At 40.9% G+C, this 15476-nt stretch overlaps 1 protein-coding gene across 1 annotated transcript in view; it reads left to right on the top strand.

Moving 5' to 3' along the window:
- LOC104846678 (uncharacterized) overlaps window positions 1-14987 on the top strand; it is a 61655-nt gene extending 46668 nt beyond the window's left edge. The window contains exons 6-7 of the mRNA XM_064274172.1: window positions 14450-14552; window positions 14638-14987. Coding sequence (XP_064130242.1) covers window positions 14450-14552; window positions 14638-14987 — 453 coding nt within the window. The remainder of the gene's footprint in view (window positions 1-14449; window positions 14553-14637) is intronic.
- The last annotated feature ends 489 nt before the right edge of the window (window positions 14988-15476 follow it).

Raw genomic sequence — 15476 nt, forward strand, 5'->3', positions numbered from 1 at the left:
CTCTATGTTATGAAATGTTTCAAAGATTCATCACTGTTCTTTATCAATGCATATAATATAAAAAATATACCATAATTTATTTATCCATTCATCTGTTGATGGGCACCGTGGTTGCTTCCATCTTTTTGCTGTTGTAAACAGTGCTGTAATAAACATGAAACATGGGTGTGCATATATCTGTTCGTGTAAAGGTTCTTATTTCTCTAGGATATATTCTGAGGAGTAGGATTGCTGGATCATATTGTAGTTCTATTTCTAGCTTTTTAAGGAAACACCAAATTGATTTCCAAAGTAGTTGTACCATTTTAGATTCCCACCCACAGTGTATAAATGTTCCAATCTCTCCACAGCCTCTCCAACATTTAGTATTTTGTGTTTTTTGGATTAGTGCCAGCCTTGCTGGAGTGAGATGAAATCTCACTGTAGTTTTGGTTTGCATTTCTCTAATGGCTCATGATCTTGAGGATTTCCTCGTATCTGCTAGCTGCCTGAATGTCTTCTTTAGTGAAGTGTCTGTTTATATCCTTTGCTCATTTTTTAATTGGGTTGTTTGTCTTTTTGTGGTTGAGTTTTAGCAGTCATGTAGATTTTAGAGATCAGGTGCTGGTCAGAGATGTCGTAGTTGAAAATTTTTTCCCATTCTGTAGGTGGTCTTTTTACTCTTTTGGTGAAGTCTTTAGATGAGCATAGGTGTTTGATTTTTAGGACCCCTGCTTATGTGGTTTCTCTTTAGCATTTTTAGTAATGTTTTGTGTTCTCTTTATGCCATGTATTAGGGCTCCGAACGTTGTCCCTATTTTTTCTTCCATGATCTTTATCGTTTTAGATTTTATGTTTAGGTCTTTGATCCATTTGGAGTTAGTTTTTGTGCATGGTGTGAGGTATGGGTTCTGTTTCATTTTTTTGCAGATGAATATCCAGTTATACCAGCACCATTTGTTAAAAAGACTGTCTTTTCCCCAATTAACTGACACTGGGCCTTTGTCAAATATCAGCTGTTCATATGTGGATGGATTTATTTCTGGATTCCCAATTCTGTTCCATTGGTCTATGTGTCTGTTTTTGTACCAGTACCAGGCTGTTTTGACTACTGTGGTGGTATAATATGTTCTAAAATCAGGTAGAGTCAGTCCTCCCACTTTCTTCTTCTTTTTTAGTGATGCTTTACCTATCTGGTGTTTCTTCCCCTTCCATATGACGTTCATGATTTGTTCCTCCATCTCATTAAAAAAACCTTTGGAATTTGGATCGGAAGTGCATTGTATATATAGATGGCTTTTGGTAGAATAGACATTTTTACTATGTTAAGTCTTCCTATCCATGAGCAAGGTATGTTTTTCCACTTATGTAGGTCCCTTTTAGTTTCTTGCAGTAGTACCTTGTAGTTTTCTTTGTATAGGTCTTCTACATCTTTGGTAAGATTTATTCCTAAGCATTTTATCTTCTTGGGGGCTACTGTGAATGGTATTGATTTGGCGATTTCCTCTTCAATGTTCTATGCACCCTATCATTGGGTGCATAAATATTTAATATGGTTATATCTTCCTAGTAAATTATCCTTTTAATCATTACGTAGTGTCCTTCTTTATCCTTTGTGGTGGATTTAACTTTAAAAGTCTATTTTGTCAGAAATTAATATTGTCACTCCTGCTCTTTTTTGATTGTTGTTTGCTGGATATATTTTTTTCCATCCTTTGAGTTTTAGTTTTTTTGTGTCTCTAAGTCTAAGGTGTGTCTGTTTTAGGCAGCATATAGACAGATTGTGTTTTTTTTAATCCAGTCTGCAACTCTCTGTCTCTTTGTTGGTGCATGTAGTCCATTTACATTGAGTGTAATTATAGATAAGAATTTTTTTTTATGAGTTTAGTGCTGCCATTTTGATGCCATTTTTTGTGTGTTGTTGACAATTTCATTTTTCCACTTACTTTTTTGTTCTGAGAAATTTTTCTTTGCAGAATGTGTGTTCCTCCTTTTCATACTAATTGAATTTATTTTTGTTGAGTCATTATGTTTATCTTGGTTTTTGTTTTGAAGTATGGAATTGTTAGGCCTCTTTGTGGCTACCTCAATATTTACCCTTATTTGACTAAGCAAAAATCTAACTTGTATTGCCCTATATGGCCTTGGTTTCCTCTTCATATGTAAGATCTATGCTTCCTGTATTTAGTCCCTCTTTTTTGACTATTGTACTCTTTTACATAATGACATCAATGATTCTCTTTTGAGCAATTTTTTTTTTTAATTAATCATATTTTGTTTTTGTGAGTTCCGTGTCTGAATTGATATCAGGATGTTTTGGTCTGTGACTTTCTGTTGTGTTGGTATCTGATATTGATTTTCTGACCCAAGAATTTCCTTTAGTAATTCTTGCAGTTTTGGTTTGGTTTTTGCACATTCTCCAACCTTGTGTTTACTTATAAATGTCTTAATTTCACCTTCATATTTGCGAGAGAGTTTTCCTGGGTATATGATTCTTGGCTGGCAGTTTTTCTCTTTCAGTGCTCTATATGTCATCCCATTGCCTTCTTGCCTGCATGGTTTCTGCCGAGTAGTCTGAACTTATTTTTATTGATTCTCCTTGTAGGTGACTTTTCATCTATCTTTGGCTGCTGTTAAAATTTTCTCTTTATCTTTGGTTTTGGCAGGTTTGACGATAATATGCCTTGGTGATTTTCTTTTGGGATCTATCTTGTATGAGGTTCAATGAGCACCTTGGATAGATATCCTTTCATTTTTCACGATGCCAGCGAAGTTTTCTGCCAAAAGATCTTCAACTATTCTCTCTGTATTTTCTGTCATCCCTCTCTGTTCTGGAACTGCAATCACACGCAAGTTATTCTTCTTGTTAGAGTCCCACATGATTCTTAGGGTTTCTTCTTTTTTTTGGTCTCATTTGCCTTATCCTCCATCTCCCACACTCTACATTCCAATTCCTCCATTCTGCTCCTCTGACTTCCTACTGAGTTGTCTAATTCTGTAATTTTCTTGTTAGACTTTTGAATTTCTGAATGCTGTCTCTCTATGCATTCTTGCAGCTTATTAAATTTTTCACTATGTTCTTGAATAATCTTTTTGATTTCTTCCACTGCTTTATATGTGTGTTCCTTGGCTTTTTCTGTAGATTGCCTTATTTCATTTCTGAGGTCATCCCTGATGTCTCGAAACATTTTGTATAATAGTTTTTTTATATTCTACATCTGGCAGTTCCAGGAATGAATCTACATCTGGGAATGATTTTGATTCTTTGATTTGGAGGTTTGTAGAAGCAATCGTGGTCTGCTTGTTTACGTGATTTGATATCGACTGCTGTCTCCGAGCCATCTATAAGATATCATAATGTTTTCTTTTATATTTGCTCACTGAGTCTTTTCTTCTTGTTTTGTTTTGTTACAATACACCCAGATGGGCTACTAGATTGTGCTATCTTGACTGTTGTAGCTTTTGAATCACTTATGTCCTGTTACCATCTGGCCGGATCTATTACCAGGTACATAAGCCTATAAGTCCATTCACTATTCTTGAATAGAATCAGCTCAGGTGTCCTGGTAGCGGGTCACCTAGTGTGTGGTATATGCTCTCACCTATTAACTTAGAGGAGTAGTGGTGATGGTTGTATGCGCCAGTTTCTAGTAGCGGCAGGGGGTCACACTCAGGGAAGGGCAGGATGCTGACAGCCTTACCCCAAGTATCAGTGAGGTAGGAGTGGCTCTATTCTCTAGAGCTCTCTGGTGGGTGGGCTCTGCAGCTGTACCTTAGGCACCCAATGCTTGTACCTCTATAGATTTGGTAGGCGTCACTATTCTCAGACCCCTTTAGCAGGTGGCTAGTTATTGTGGGTGGAGGCTCAGCCTTCAGTTCCCTGGTGTGGATGAGTGAGGGCTCCGTTTAATAGGTAGAGAGGTATGTGACCTCCAAAACTTGCCTTTCCACTGCTCAGCTAAAACAATTACAGTCAGATCTCTTTCAGAATTGCCTTTACTTTATAATAGTCACCTGATTCCCTGTAGGGATGAAAGCCAAAGACTCTGGGTCTCTTATGCCTGGGTGGAGCTGGTTCTGTATTGTTATTCCAGTTTAGGGAAGCCAGGGAAGGATTTTTCCTTTGATTGTTAAATGCTGCTTTTCTCAGGCCAGGAGAATGGGGGTTAGAAAGAAAGAAAGAAAAAACTAGCAGTGAACTTCACTCTCTGGCCCAGGGAATTCCAATGTGAATGAGCCAGCCAGGGCAGGGAGGGGAGGGATCAGATAGATAGTAGAGAGTAGGGCAGCAAGATAGACAAATTTACTTCACTTGTTTGGTGAGGACAGTTTTTTCTGAGATTCCAGAGGGATGTGTAGCTTGTGTGCACTGGCTGTATCCCCCCTGAGACTGCCCCAAATGCTTAGGGCTGCGTCCCATGTTTGTGCCATCTCAGGCAGCCACAATTAGCTCATTCATGCTTAGTCCAAAGCCCAGCACCAAGGTTTCCTGCCTGGGATGCTGGGTTCCTGGGTCCAAAACCAGTCGTTGCTTCCCTGTGGTGTTTCGTTTTCCTGTCAGCTTGTCGGTGTACAGCCTTTCTCTCTAAGGTTGGTCGTAGGGGTTAGGCCTGTGTCTGTGCTTACACCATCTCAGTAAGCTACAATCAGCCCCACCACTCTAGCACCAGGAAACCGTGAGGGCTCAAGGCTGCGGCATGGCACACTGGCTCTGGAAGCAGTCGCTGCTTCAGCATGTGGCTTTTCCCTCCCCTGTCACTCAGGTCAACTTCTTAGTTCTGTGTTTGATGGTCAGGATTCATAGATTGCCCTGTATGTAATTGATTCACTTGTTTCTTCTAGTCTTTGTTGCAAGAGGGAGAAGCAGAAGCTTCTACCTAGTCAGCCATCTTGGTCCTACTTGTTTCACTTTCTGTAAGTGAAAAATGTTACCATGAAAATTAGTGTGCAGGTATCCTTTTGAGTCTCTGTTTTCAGCTATTTTGGAAATATTCATAGGAGTTGAACTGATAGCTCATATCTCTGCTGAAATTACCTATTGCCCTGCAGTCTGTCTACTTTTTACTTTAGTCCTTTTAGCATAATAATCATACTTAGCTTAAATTTTGTGTTTAATTTCATACTTCCAATACATGTCTCATATGTGAATCTCATTTGATGATATGTCGATTATGATTTGTTTCTTGCTCTTTGGTTATCCCCGTCCCCGTTTTCTTTTTGTGGAAGATGAATATGCTAGTTAGCTCAGTAGATATTCACTTGTTATTTGATATATTAATTTTTCCCTTACATACGATCACACCCTATCTCCTTTAATGTAGAGATTTGTATGAATCTAGGCAGGGTTGCATTTGGAGTTAATTTTTCTCATGGCTACCACAGAAGAAAATCATTTTTGCTACAAGTACCAGAGACATCAGATTTTTCTAGAGACATCCTGTTTTTGTCTTCACGCTTGGACATGGTCTTCATTTTGTTCCCTCTACAGAGAAAACCCATCTCTCCATTCTCGCTGGTGCATTCCTCTGTTATGTTTACATGATGGTGATTAGTATTGTGGAAGAGTTTGGGCTATAGGTTATTTCTCTGATATGACAAGGTACTGTAGGATATGAGGCAAGATATCTTCTGAAATGCTCTTCTGAATGACTACGAGTGCCCCAACAGGTCATCTCTTCTGCCTCACTGGCTAGAAACTATTAGTCTACAACAAATTCCATTGATCTAAACATTACCTGGTGGGGGGTAAAGATTACCTAGAAACACTACAATGTTTCTCAGGAGAGTTCAGGTTTCCATGTTTTACAGTCTCTAACAATGACTCTTAATTCTCCACAAACATCTGGCCCCTCCATTCCCAATGTTCATAATCCATCTTAATTTTCCTATCAAACTACTTACAGGGGAAAAATTCCAGCAGTCAGACCTCCCATATCCTCAAAATAAAACCCACCACCACATTTTCATTCTTCCTCTGGTCACGATGACTTTTTCTTCTCACTGGGTTCATCATTATTAACCTTCAAAAACATCTCACTTAAATCTTTTTCTCTTTTATTTTTTATTCACAAGTTTCTTCTGTCTTCTAGGTCTCTGACAAGCTGAACACAGTCTAGACACCAGGTATAACTCGTTGCCATCAACTCAATTCCAACTCCTGGTAACCCTATACAACAGAGTAGAATTTCACCATTCAGTTTCAAAAGCTGTAATTTTAATGGAAAATACTCCTGTATCTTCCCTCCTCCACAGTTTATCTGGTGGATTTGAACTACTGACATTTTGGTTAGCTCCCAAGAGCTTAACAGCCACACTACAAGGCCTCTTTGATACCAGATATAATTGTCTTCGATGATCTCTGTAATTGCCAAAATATGTTTACAGTCTTAGTAACTTAATACTTTCTTCTTTTCTGGGGAAGAACAGACCCTGGGAGCACATCCACACCCATGTGAACATATGCCCACTTTTTTTACTGTATGTGTGTATAGCTATCTATCTATCTATAAATATGTACATATACATACACATGTACATAGACATATACAGATATATACATACATATACACACATACATATATATATATTTTTTTTTCCTCTCAGAGCCAGCTTTTTATATCATATACCTTCTGGAACATCAGCCCCTGAAGACCAAGGCAAACACTACTTCCTCTGTGCAAACTCAGGTCCCAGAGCCTCCTTGGTGAATAATGGAACCATCAGGATCTGGATGGCAGATGTTGTGTTTTCCACTCCACAATCCCATAGCAGGTCAACCTGCTTTTCTAGGTCCTATTCAGATGGTCCAGATTTTCCTGTCAATCATCTCATCCTGTTTCTATGGACTTTAGTATTGCCTATGTTCAGGCATGGGGAAGGTTTATTATTTAGTTCATTTAACTAATAGTGAATAGTTAGAGATGTGACATATTAGGGGCTCTGTTTATTCAGTTATGTGGAGAAAAGGAATTATAAGAAACTCAGGAATCTAAACCTATCAATTAATGAGTGAAGCCACTGGGCTGAGGTGGATTGACATGCTACAGTCACACAGGTGCCACAGGTCAAGATATGAGCAGTGCAGGTATTCCTTATACGATCCTGATGTTCATAGATGATGGCTCACACAAATTCTGTTTCCTTCCCAGTGGGTGCTTCCAAAACTAATTACCATGATAAGAACACCTAACATCACTGGGTTTCTACTATAAAGTTCACACATAAAGTTACTTCCAGGATTCCCAGTTTGCATCTATTCAGACTGAAGCTCAGAGGTGCGAATCCAAATCCTCAGGGTCACACAGTGAGAAAGGACAGAGAGAGAAGTGCTGTACTTTCCACCAAAATTTATTTGTAGGATCTCAGCCACAATTCCAGGATTCAGTGACATATCATCTCTGGAGGGCAGCTTTCAGACGGTTTATTCAATATAACCTGCCTCCTGGGATAAAGAGTTTCCCTGTGTTCATGGTGATCTTGCACCTTCTGCAAATCCGTTCTAAAGGCAGCTCTATTGCCATGTCCAGTTATGTTATTTTCCCTAATGTACTGGATATCGTCCTAAATGTATGAATGTAGAATGTATAAGAACTAATGAATAAGAGAAGGAAAGGGAAGCGATTAATTAAAGTGTAAATATTGATACCAGTATTGGAAGAGACAGGGCCCGTTTTCTTCTAGGTATTAAATTTTCTCCATGGGGCTCACCACCCTTCCTGCCTTGTGTCGACTGGTATGGACATGGGACCTTCTGCCCAGTGCACCTACAGAGCTCACTGTAAGTTAAATGGTGAACATACCTCAGCCCATCCTTCTAGAGAAGACTCTACTTCTCTAGTGACATGTTCAAGGACCAATTCTTCCAGAAACTGCTGTGTACAAAATCATGTATTACCCTACAAGAGATATAATGAGAGAAAGGCAGTGGGAGACCAGACAGGAACCACCCTGCAGGGAGAGTTTGTGCTGCAGGGGGCGCTCAGAACCCACAGAACATAGGACCCATCTGTTGAGAAGACGCATAGGAGCCTAGGAAACGATTTCTTAAATGAGCATGATATTTCTTTTACCTACACAGAAAATATCTTTCCCATAGACCTTCTCATAATTGTGTAATGTTTCTACGTGTGGGTTGGTGTGTGTTACTTTTATACATGTGTTTGTGTGTGTTAATGTGGATGCATTATTTTGAGAACTAGTGTGTGTTATTCTGTGTGTAGTAGCATGCCATGTCTGTGTTTCTTCTATTGTTATAATATCAGTGTGTGTTTCTCTGTGTGTTAATCTGTTTATACATTCTTCTGTTTCTGTATTAGTGTGGGTAGATGAGGTGTGCATGTTTGTTAGTGTATGTGTGCTAATGTGGTGCACTATGTATGTGTTAATATTTGTGTTAATGTGCCTGAGTATTCTTGTGTATGTTAGTGTGTGTGTTAGAATACAAATGTTTTTATATGAGTCTGTGTGTGTTAGTGTGTGGTCGCATTACTGTATGTAATTAGATTACTGTGTGCATAGTAATACGTAAGCATTGGTCTCTCTGTATTTGTGTGTATATTTTCTCTGGGCTGTCTTTTATCCTATTTCTTCTGGCATAATTTTACTATGAGAAGGGCCTTAGTGTCACTTAATAATTTTCAAAATTAGATTATATATATATCAGATGCCAAAGCCTTCTGCCTGATAGCTCTGAGCTCTGAATTCTAATTTATGTCATATTCCTCTATGTCTTTTCAAGGTTTCCATGACAGAGAACTGACTCAAGAGCAGCTAACAACAACAAAAGCCACATTTCCTGGACACTAAATATTTCCCCTGTGATAACAACTCCCAAAATGAGTTCTAATCCTAATCTTGCATCTTCTACTTGGGCATCTTTAATATTGATGGCAGTAATTCAGTGCACACTGGAAATATGGTACCCAGAGACCCTTGTGCCTAGAGGAAGTCTCTCTGGCCATAGAGAATGGCCTATCAGGCCCAACTATCCAGCCAAACCCATTTGTGCCTCAAACGCATGGGTCATGAGAACTCCAAAGTTTTCAGCCTTTTACCATTGACAAGACAAATGTTTAAAACAGCCAGATCTCTCATTGCTAGGAGTAAACTCCTTTATATATCATTTCATTATAAGTTAATATAGAGTAAATGCTCTGTGTTGTTTAATTTGCTCTCCTCAGTGTGTACTTCTCCCATTCATCTAATAAACCTCCCACTGCTCACATCTAGTTGTGGGCTCTACAGCATATTTGAAATAGAGGAACTTGATTAGTGAAGACACATCTACCCACTGCTGTTTCAGTTTTTTTTTTTTTTTTTAACCCCAGGAGGACTTCCTATAATTTGCACTTATACCTTTTATCAGGGTGGTATATTTATTTAATGTCTGTCCTCTTATTAGAGTATAAACTACAAAAGATGATTCTACTTTCTTTTGTATTTCCACTTTAATCCAGTGACTGGAACAAAAGAAGTCAGGATAAATATTTATTGATATGCTGAGTAAGTCAGTTGGAAGTAGCAGCCAAGCTCTCAGCTTTTCAGGAAGAGTTTCCAGCTCAATCACTGTGCCTGTTTTTGCACAGCCCTCCACCTCCCCTCTCCATCAGATGTTGTACTCCCTGTGCTTCCTGCATGAGGAGCACCCCCTGCAGCCCAGGCCTCTTCTGCCTCTGTCTCTGGGTCACCCTGCCTCCACTCACTTTCCATGTGGGCACAGAAAACTGGCCTGAGCACCAGATCACCAAATTGTTCATCTGTACAAGGACGGTGCAATTGTCCTTGACAGAGCCAACATGGTCCTGTGGTTTTGCTTTGAGAATGGAATACTTGAGCAGGCCAGAATTGTGGGTGTTGTCGTTCACATGACCTAGAGAAATCAGACCTAGAATTAAGCCAATGAAAAAAGTAAAGGGAGAGAGAGCCTATGTTGAATGGCCTCTCCCTTGATGAGAAAAAAAAATGCAGACTCTTAATGACCCTGATATCTTAGTGTCATTGAAAGAAAAGAGAGTAGGGTGGTCATGGAAAATAGGCTGGAAGGAAAGGAAGGCACAGGTGCTCAAACAAATGTCTCCCTGGCCTCTTCCTGCACCTGCTCCTAAGTTTGGTCCCTTCTGTTTGGTGTTCATAGAAGAGATTGGAAAATGGTCCCTGCCTGCATTCATTTGCTTATCAATACCCCCTTCACTACAGTGGGGGCACGTGAAGAGTATAACTTCTACACTAGAACCTTCATGAATGAGAGGGATGTCAATCTGTTAATATCACTACAACTAAGAGACACAAAATGAGATGACGTGCTTGGATGTGTGATCTTTGGGTGCTAAAGCTGAATCCCAGGTTGCACTTCTCTGGCCAATCCAAATAACCAAAGTCTCCACTTATGTGGGCCACTCCTGTTGGAGTTACCATCTGCTCCACTTTTTTCTTTGTCTCCATCTCATCTATGGCCTTGTCAAGTTCTAAAAATGCTGGGGTCCTTCAACAGCTGCAGTATGGGTGTCCTGCCCCATAAAAGGCCAAGTTCTTTGGGGAAATCAGGTGTGCATGAGTTCAATAGTCTCTATATTTTGAAATTCCCTGAAGTTCACCAGAAACACACATCTACAATGTTACTGGGCTGGCACCCATGAAATGAAAAGAAATGAATCCCTGAACTCATAGGCCAATGTCTAAGGAAAGTAGGGAAGAAATAAAAAAGAGGAAAAAACTGGTTTTTTTTTTTTTATTTCTAAAATATGTCTAGCAATCATTACCAAAGTCCTAAGTCCATTATTTCTGACTATAAAGAGAAAAGGAAAAAAGCAAGAATAATTTCCATGAAGACATTGATTATGTCAGGTTTACCACTGAGAGAAGAAATTGTTTTGTATCCTCACAAATTAAACTTCCTTGAAGGGGTTTCATTTCCTACCAATAATTTGGGAACTAGGAATAGGCCACAGCTTAAGGACAATCTCGAGGATCACATATTCTGTTGCTTATTTCCTTTTGCTGTGTATGTTTTCCATCATGAAATTCTAATCACACACTTTTTTCTCCAGCATTGTATTTCTGCTTGGGGCTGTCAGGAGGTTGTGATGTGAGCTGGCTCATAATACCCTGGAATAGGAAGGGATTGTGTGTTGGATTGGTTTCTTGGTAGGTCACTTGGAAGGTTGGTTATTTGATTCACTGATTTTTCCTAGGTACAGAAGAGTACCTGGTGTGTGACTGACTCTCAGATCTCCAAGTGAATGAATGAGAGCCAACCAATCAATGCAGGTACATTGGGGCTCTGTGACTGACGTAAGATTGCATATGCTGGAACCTGGGGAGGTTCCAAACTCAACCCACACGTGTGGCTGCCATCACTTGCACCTCTGCCACCTTCCTGGCTCTAACTTGCTTTAGGAATTAGCTTTGGAGAAATCCCCTTGTGGCGCTTCAGCCCTGTTCATCCAAAAGCTGTTCATGGACCTCGGACCTTTTATCAGCCAGTGACACTGACAGTCAAAAGCCTTGTGTGGTTTCCTGTTTAAATACAACCTCCCTGCCAGGGGACTCCAGAGCCTGCTGAACTAGAGTGACCTTGCTCCACAAATGCCTGTTCCTTCCTCATTATTCCTCTGGTGGTAGTGGGTCTTCCAGGAGATCACTGTCAGGTAGACAAAGTGGGTCACAGAGAATTCACAGAGGGACAGGGTTTTTAATGTGTTTGCTTCCATTTGTCTCCAGGTGTCCTATCAGAGCCCTGAAGGCACAGTGTGTAAGTGCTTGGCTGCTAACCAGAAGTTCAGTGGTTTGAACCCACTGGTGGTTCCTCTGGTGAAAGATATGCCAGTCAGATCCCATAATGTTTACAGCCTTGGAAAACATATGAGCAGTTCTACCCTGTCCTATAGAACTGCTGTGACTCCTTATGGACTCGATGGCAATGGGTGTGGTGTGTGAGTCCTGTTCCAGTTTCAGCTACAGAAGTCAGGCCCTCAAGTGGTCAGGTACTCAGTGACCCTCCCCCTCACCTGCACCATCTCTGCTGACTCAGTCTCCTGAAGTACTGCTACTTGGAATTGGATCAAGAAGCTCCCAGACAGAGGCCTTCAGTGGGTGGGAAGTACAGACTGTATGCATTATACCTCCCAGGCCAACCCAGACATGTCTAATAACCAATTCTCCTTGAACGTGAGCTCTGTGACTGCTGAGGACGCAGACATGTATGACTCTGCCAGGGACACAGTCGGGGAAAAACAATATAAGCACAAAAATCTGCCTATAGAGCAATGGGAGGAGATGCTGAGGATCACAGAGCACAAGCCCCACAACCAGAACAGGTGTTGCGATAAGCAAAGATGGACTTTCATACTTTGTACTGAGTTAGCTTTACTTGAACTGCTCAGCATCAGATTCATAGGAAACCCTATTTACACACTGGAGGATTGCATTATTTTCTCTTAATTTCAAACAAAGAAATCTTTTTTTTTTTTTCACATTCTATACGGAAGGGTATGCACAATCATCAATCCCTTGTCACCTCAATAAGGATGACTTTCAAAACAGTTCCTATTGTGGTGAAGGAAAAATAAGTTTTGTTTATTTTGTCATTTGCTTTGAGAATCATGTCACTCTTTATAGAGAAGAGACTTTTCTATACATGCCTTTTTCCAGCTGTGGGTCCTTTGTGTGTCTTCTTGTAAAAACAATAATAATAATAAGGTAAAATTCACATGATGTAAAATTGTTTTGAAGTGTAGAGCTCAGTGACGTTTAGTGTATTCACAATGTTGTGCAACAATCAACTCTATGTAGTTCCATGACATGCTCATCACTTGATGTGGAAACCAGAACTCATTAAACAATCATTCCCCTTCTACACATCCTTCCAACTCTTGTAATCACTAATCTATGTGTTCTTCTTAAACTAGAATTTCAGGGCCACTGAAATACCACCCTTGGGAGATGCAGATCTGGGGTCCATAGGGTGCATGTCAGGTGAAGAGAAGGGCTTTCCTGATCCAAAGAAGAACTTTACATCTCTCTGCCTACAGCCTGGTGTTCTAATGTACTTTCATGAGAAGGAAATGGTTCTGGGGTTCAACTCTGTGAGATATTGGGAAGGTGTCCCATGGCATCATTATCACAAATCTTCCCACAAAGGCCCTTGCTTTACTGTCTTTTGAACAGAGGAGGGCTTATGTACTAGGTTGCTGTTGGCATTGGTGTATTTTTTTTTCTATTAAAAACAATATGTCAATATTTAAGAGTTCAATTTAGAAATTCCAGAATTCAGGAGAAATGGTGCTTAAATAATGTGTGCATATGCCCAAAGACAGAAAGACATAATCAAAGAAGGAATAAAGTTTTCTATGTAAGAAGCTATGACAAAATCCAGGCCCAAGAGACAGGATTTGAAAAATAGAAAAAGGCTGTGAATAAATAAATCTTTAAAACATACTGAATCTCAGAGCTTCAAAGCAGTGCCAAGCAGACCAAAGATAAGCTGTATTACTAGCACCCCACCCACTGAATCAGTTTTTATACTCAGGTCATGAATTAGAGGATAGGAATCTCATGAGGAACACTTGAAGTGCTGAGGTAAAGAAAATGTGTGAGGAAGAGAAGGTCTGGCGTCCAGAGGAACTAGACGGTGCCCGGCTACAATCGATGATTGCCCTGACAGAGAACACAACAGAGAACCCCTGAGGGAGCAGGAGAGCAGTGGGATGTGACCCCATATTCTCAGAAAAAGACCAGACTTAATGTTCTGACTGAGACTAGAAGGAGCCCGGTGGTCATGGCCCTCAGACCTTCTGTTGGCCCAGGACAGGAACCATTCCCAAAGCCAACTGTTCAGACTTGAATTGGACTGGACAACGGGTTGGAGAGGGGTGCTGGTGAGGAGTGAGCTTCTTGGATCAGGTGAACACTTGAGACTGTGTTGGTATCTCCTGCCTGTAGGGGAGATGAGAGGGTAAATGGGATTAGAAGCTGATGAAATAGACATGAAAAGAGAGAGTGGAGGGAGGAAGTGGGCTGCCTCATTAGGGCGAGAGTAATTGGGAGTATGGAGCAAGGTGTATATAAGTTTTTGTGTGAGAGACTGACTTGATTTGTAAACTTTCACTTAAAGCACAATAAAAATTATTAAAAAAAAAAAAAAGACAGAGAGAAGGTCTGGTGGGATGAAGAATTACTTTTATCAAGAATTTTGGTCTCTGTTCCTGGAATCTGAGAGGTAACTTCTAAAACATTCACATATGCTGACTGAATGGAGTATCTTGGTTATTAAGAAAAACTTGGGCTTGGTGAAGGGAAGACCCAGGCAAAGGACATCTCCCAAGGCAACAGCCAGCATCCTTTATCCAGTGAGAATGCTAGATAAAGGGGCCTCCCTTCACCCTTTTTCATCTTTATATACAAATGCACCTCCCACATGCAAATTCTCTTAGCTAGCCTGATGAACTCACAGCACATATTTACTTAAATGCAGGTTCCTCCTCATGTTGGAGAACATTTTCTGGGAGTCATGGATCTCATCCACGGGAACATGAAGCACCTATGGGTCTTTCTCTTTGTGGTGGCAGCTCCCAGAGGTGAGTGTCTCAGAGATTCAGACATGAAGGCATGGGGATGATGCATCATGAGCACATGACTCACTGTGGTTCTCTTTGTCTCCAGGTATTCTGTCTCAGGTGCAGCTGAAGGAGTCAGGCCCAGGAGTGGTGAAGCCGTCGCAGACCCTGTCCCTCACCTGTTCTGTCTCTGGAGTCTCTCTAAGCAGCTATGGTGCAGGCTGGGTCCGCCAGGCTCCCGGAAAGGGGCTGGAATGGGTTGGTGCAATAACTGGTAGTGGAAGCACATACTATAACCCAGCTCTGAAGTCCCGGCTCAGCATCACCAGGGACACCTCCAAGAGCCAAGTTTATTTACAACTGACCTCTGTGAATCCTGAGGACACGGCCATGTATTACTGTGCAGGAGGCACAGTGAGGGGAAGTCAGTGTGAGCCCAGACACAAACCTCCCTGAGGGGATCAGTAGCCAGATGGTCTCTAGGGGATATTCAGGACCCACTCAGCTTAGTGGCCCATCTTGCCAGCAGGTTCAGGGGAAGGAATCAGGAAACGGTTTCCTCCCCGACCTGTTCAGTGCCTCTCTAGGGACCCCCATGGATAGTGATTGTAGGGAAAGTTCATGACTCTAAACTGACTGCTTTTCACAAGAAGGAGTTTTGCCTGTCTCTCAGCATCTGTTCCAGGACAGGCTCCACAGTAATATTTCCATATGAGACCTCTGTTTGCAATTTGGGATACTATTTAGTGTCATTGGTAGCCAGGTTTAGAAATATCTAATGCAGGAAACTTTTCTCATTTTCAACCCCAGCCTTCCCCCTACCTTCAGATGAATTTCCAAAATTTTCATTCTCATGAGTGCAACTCAACCTAGGTTCACTCAATGCCTTTAACTTAGAATGACCTGGGTAATGCTGCACACATCGATATTAGCATCCATGTATTA

The sequence above is a fragment of the Loxodonta africana genome, chromosome 21 (genome assembly GCF_030014295.1).
Source record: "Loxodonta africana isolate mLoxAfr1 chromosome 21, mLoxAfr1.hap2, whole genome shotgun sequence".
Lineage (NCBI taxonomy): Eukaryota > Metazoa > Chordata > Mammalia > Proboscidea > Elephantidae > Loxodonta > Loxodonta africana.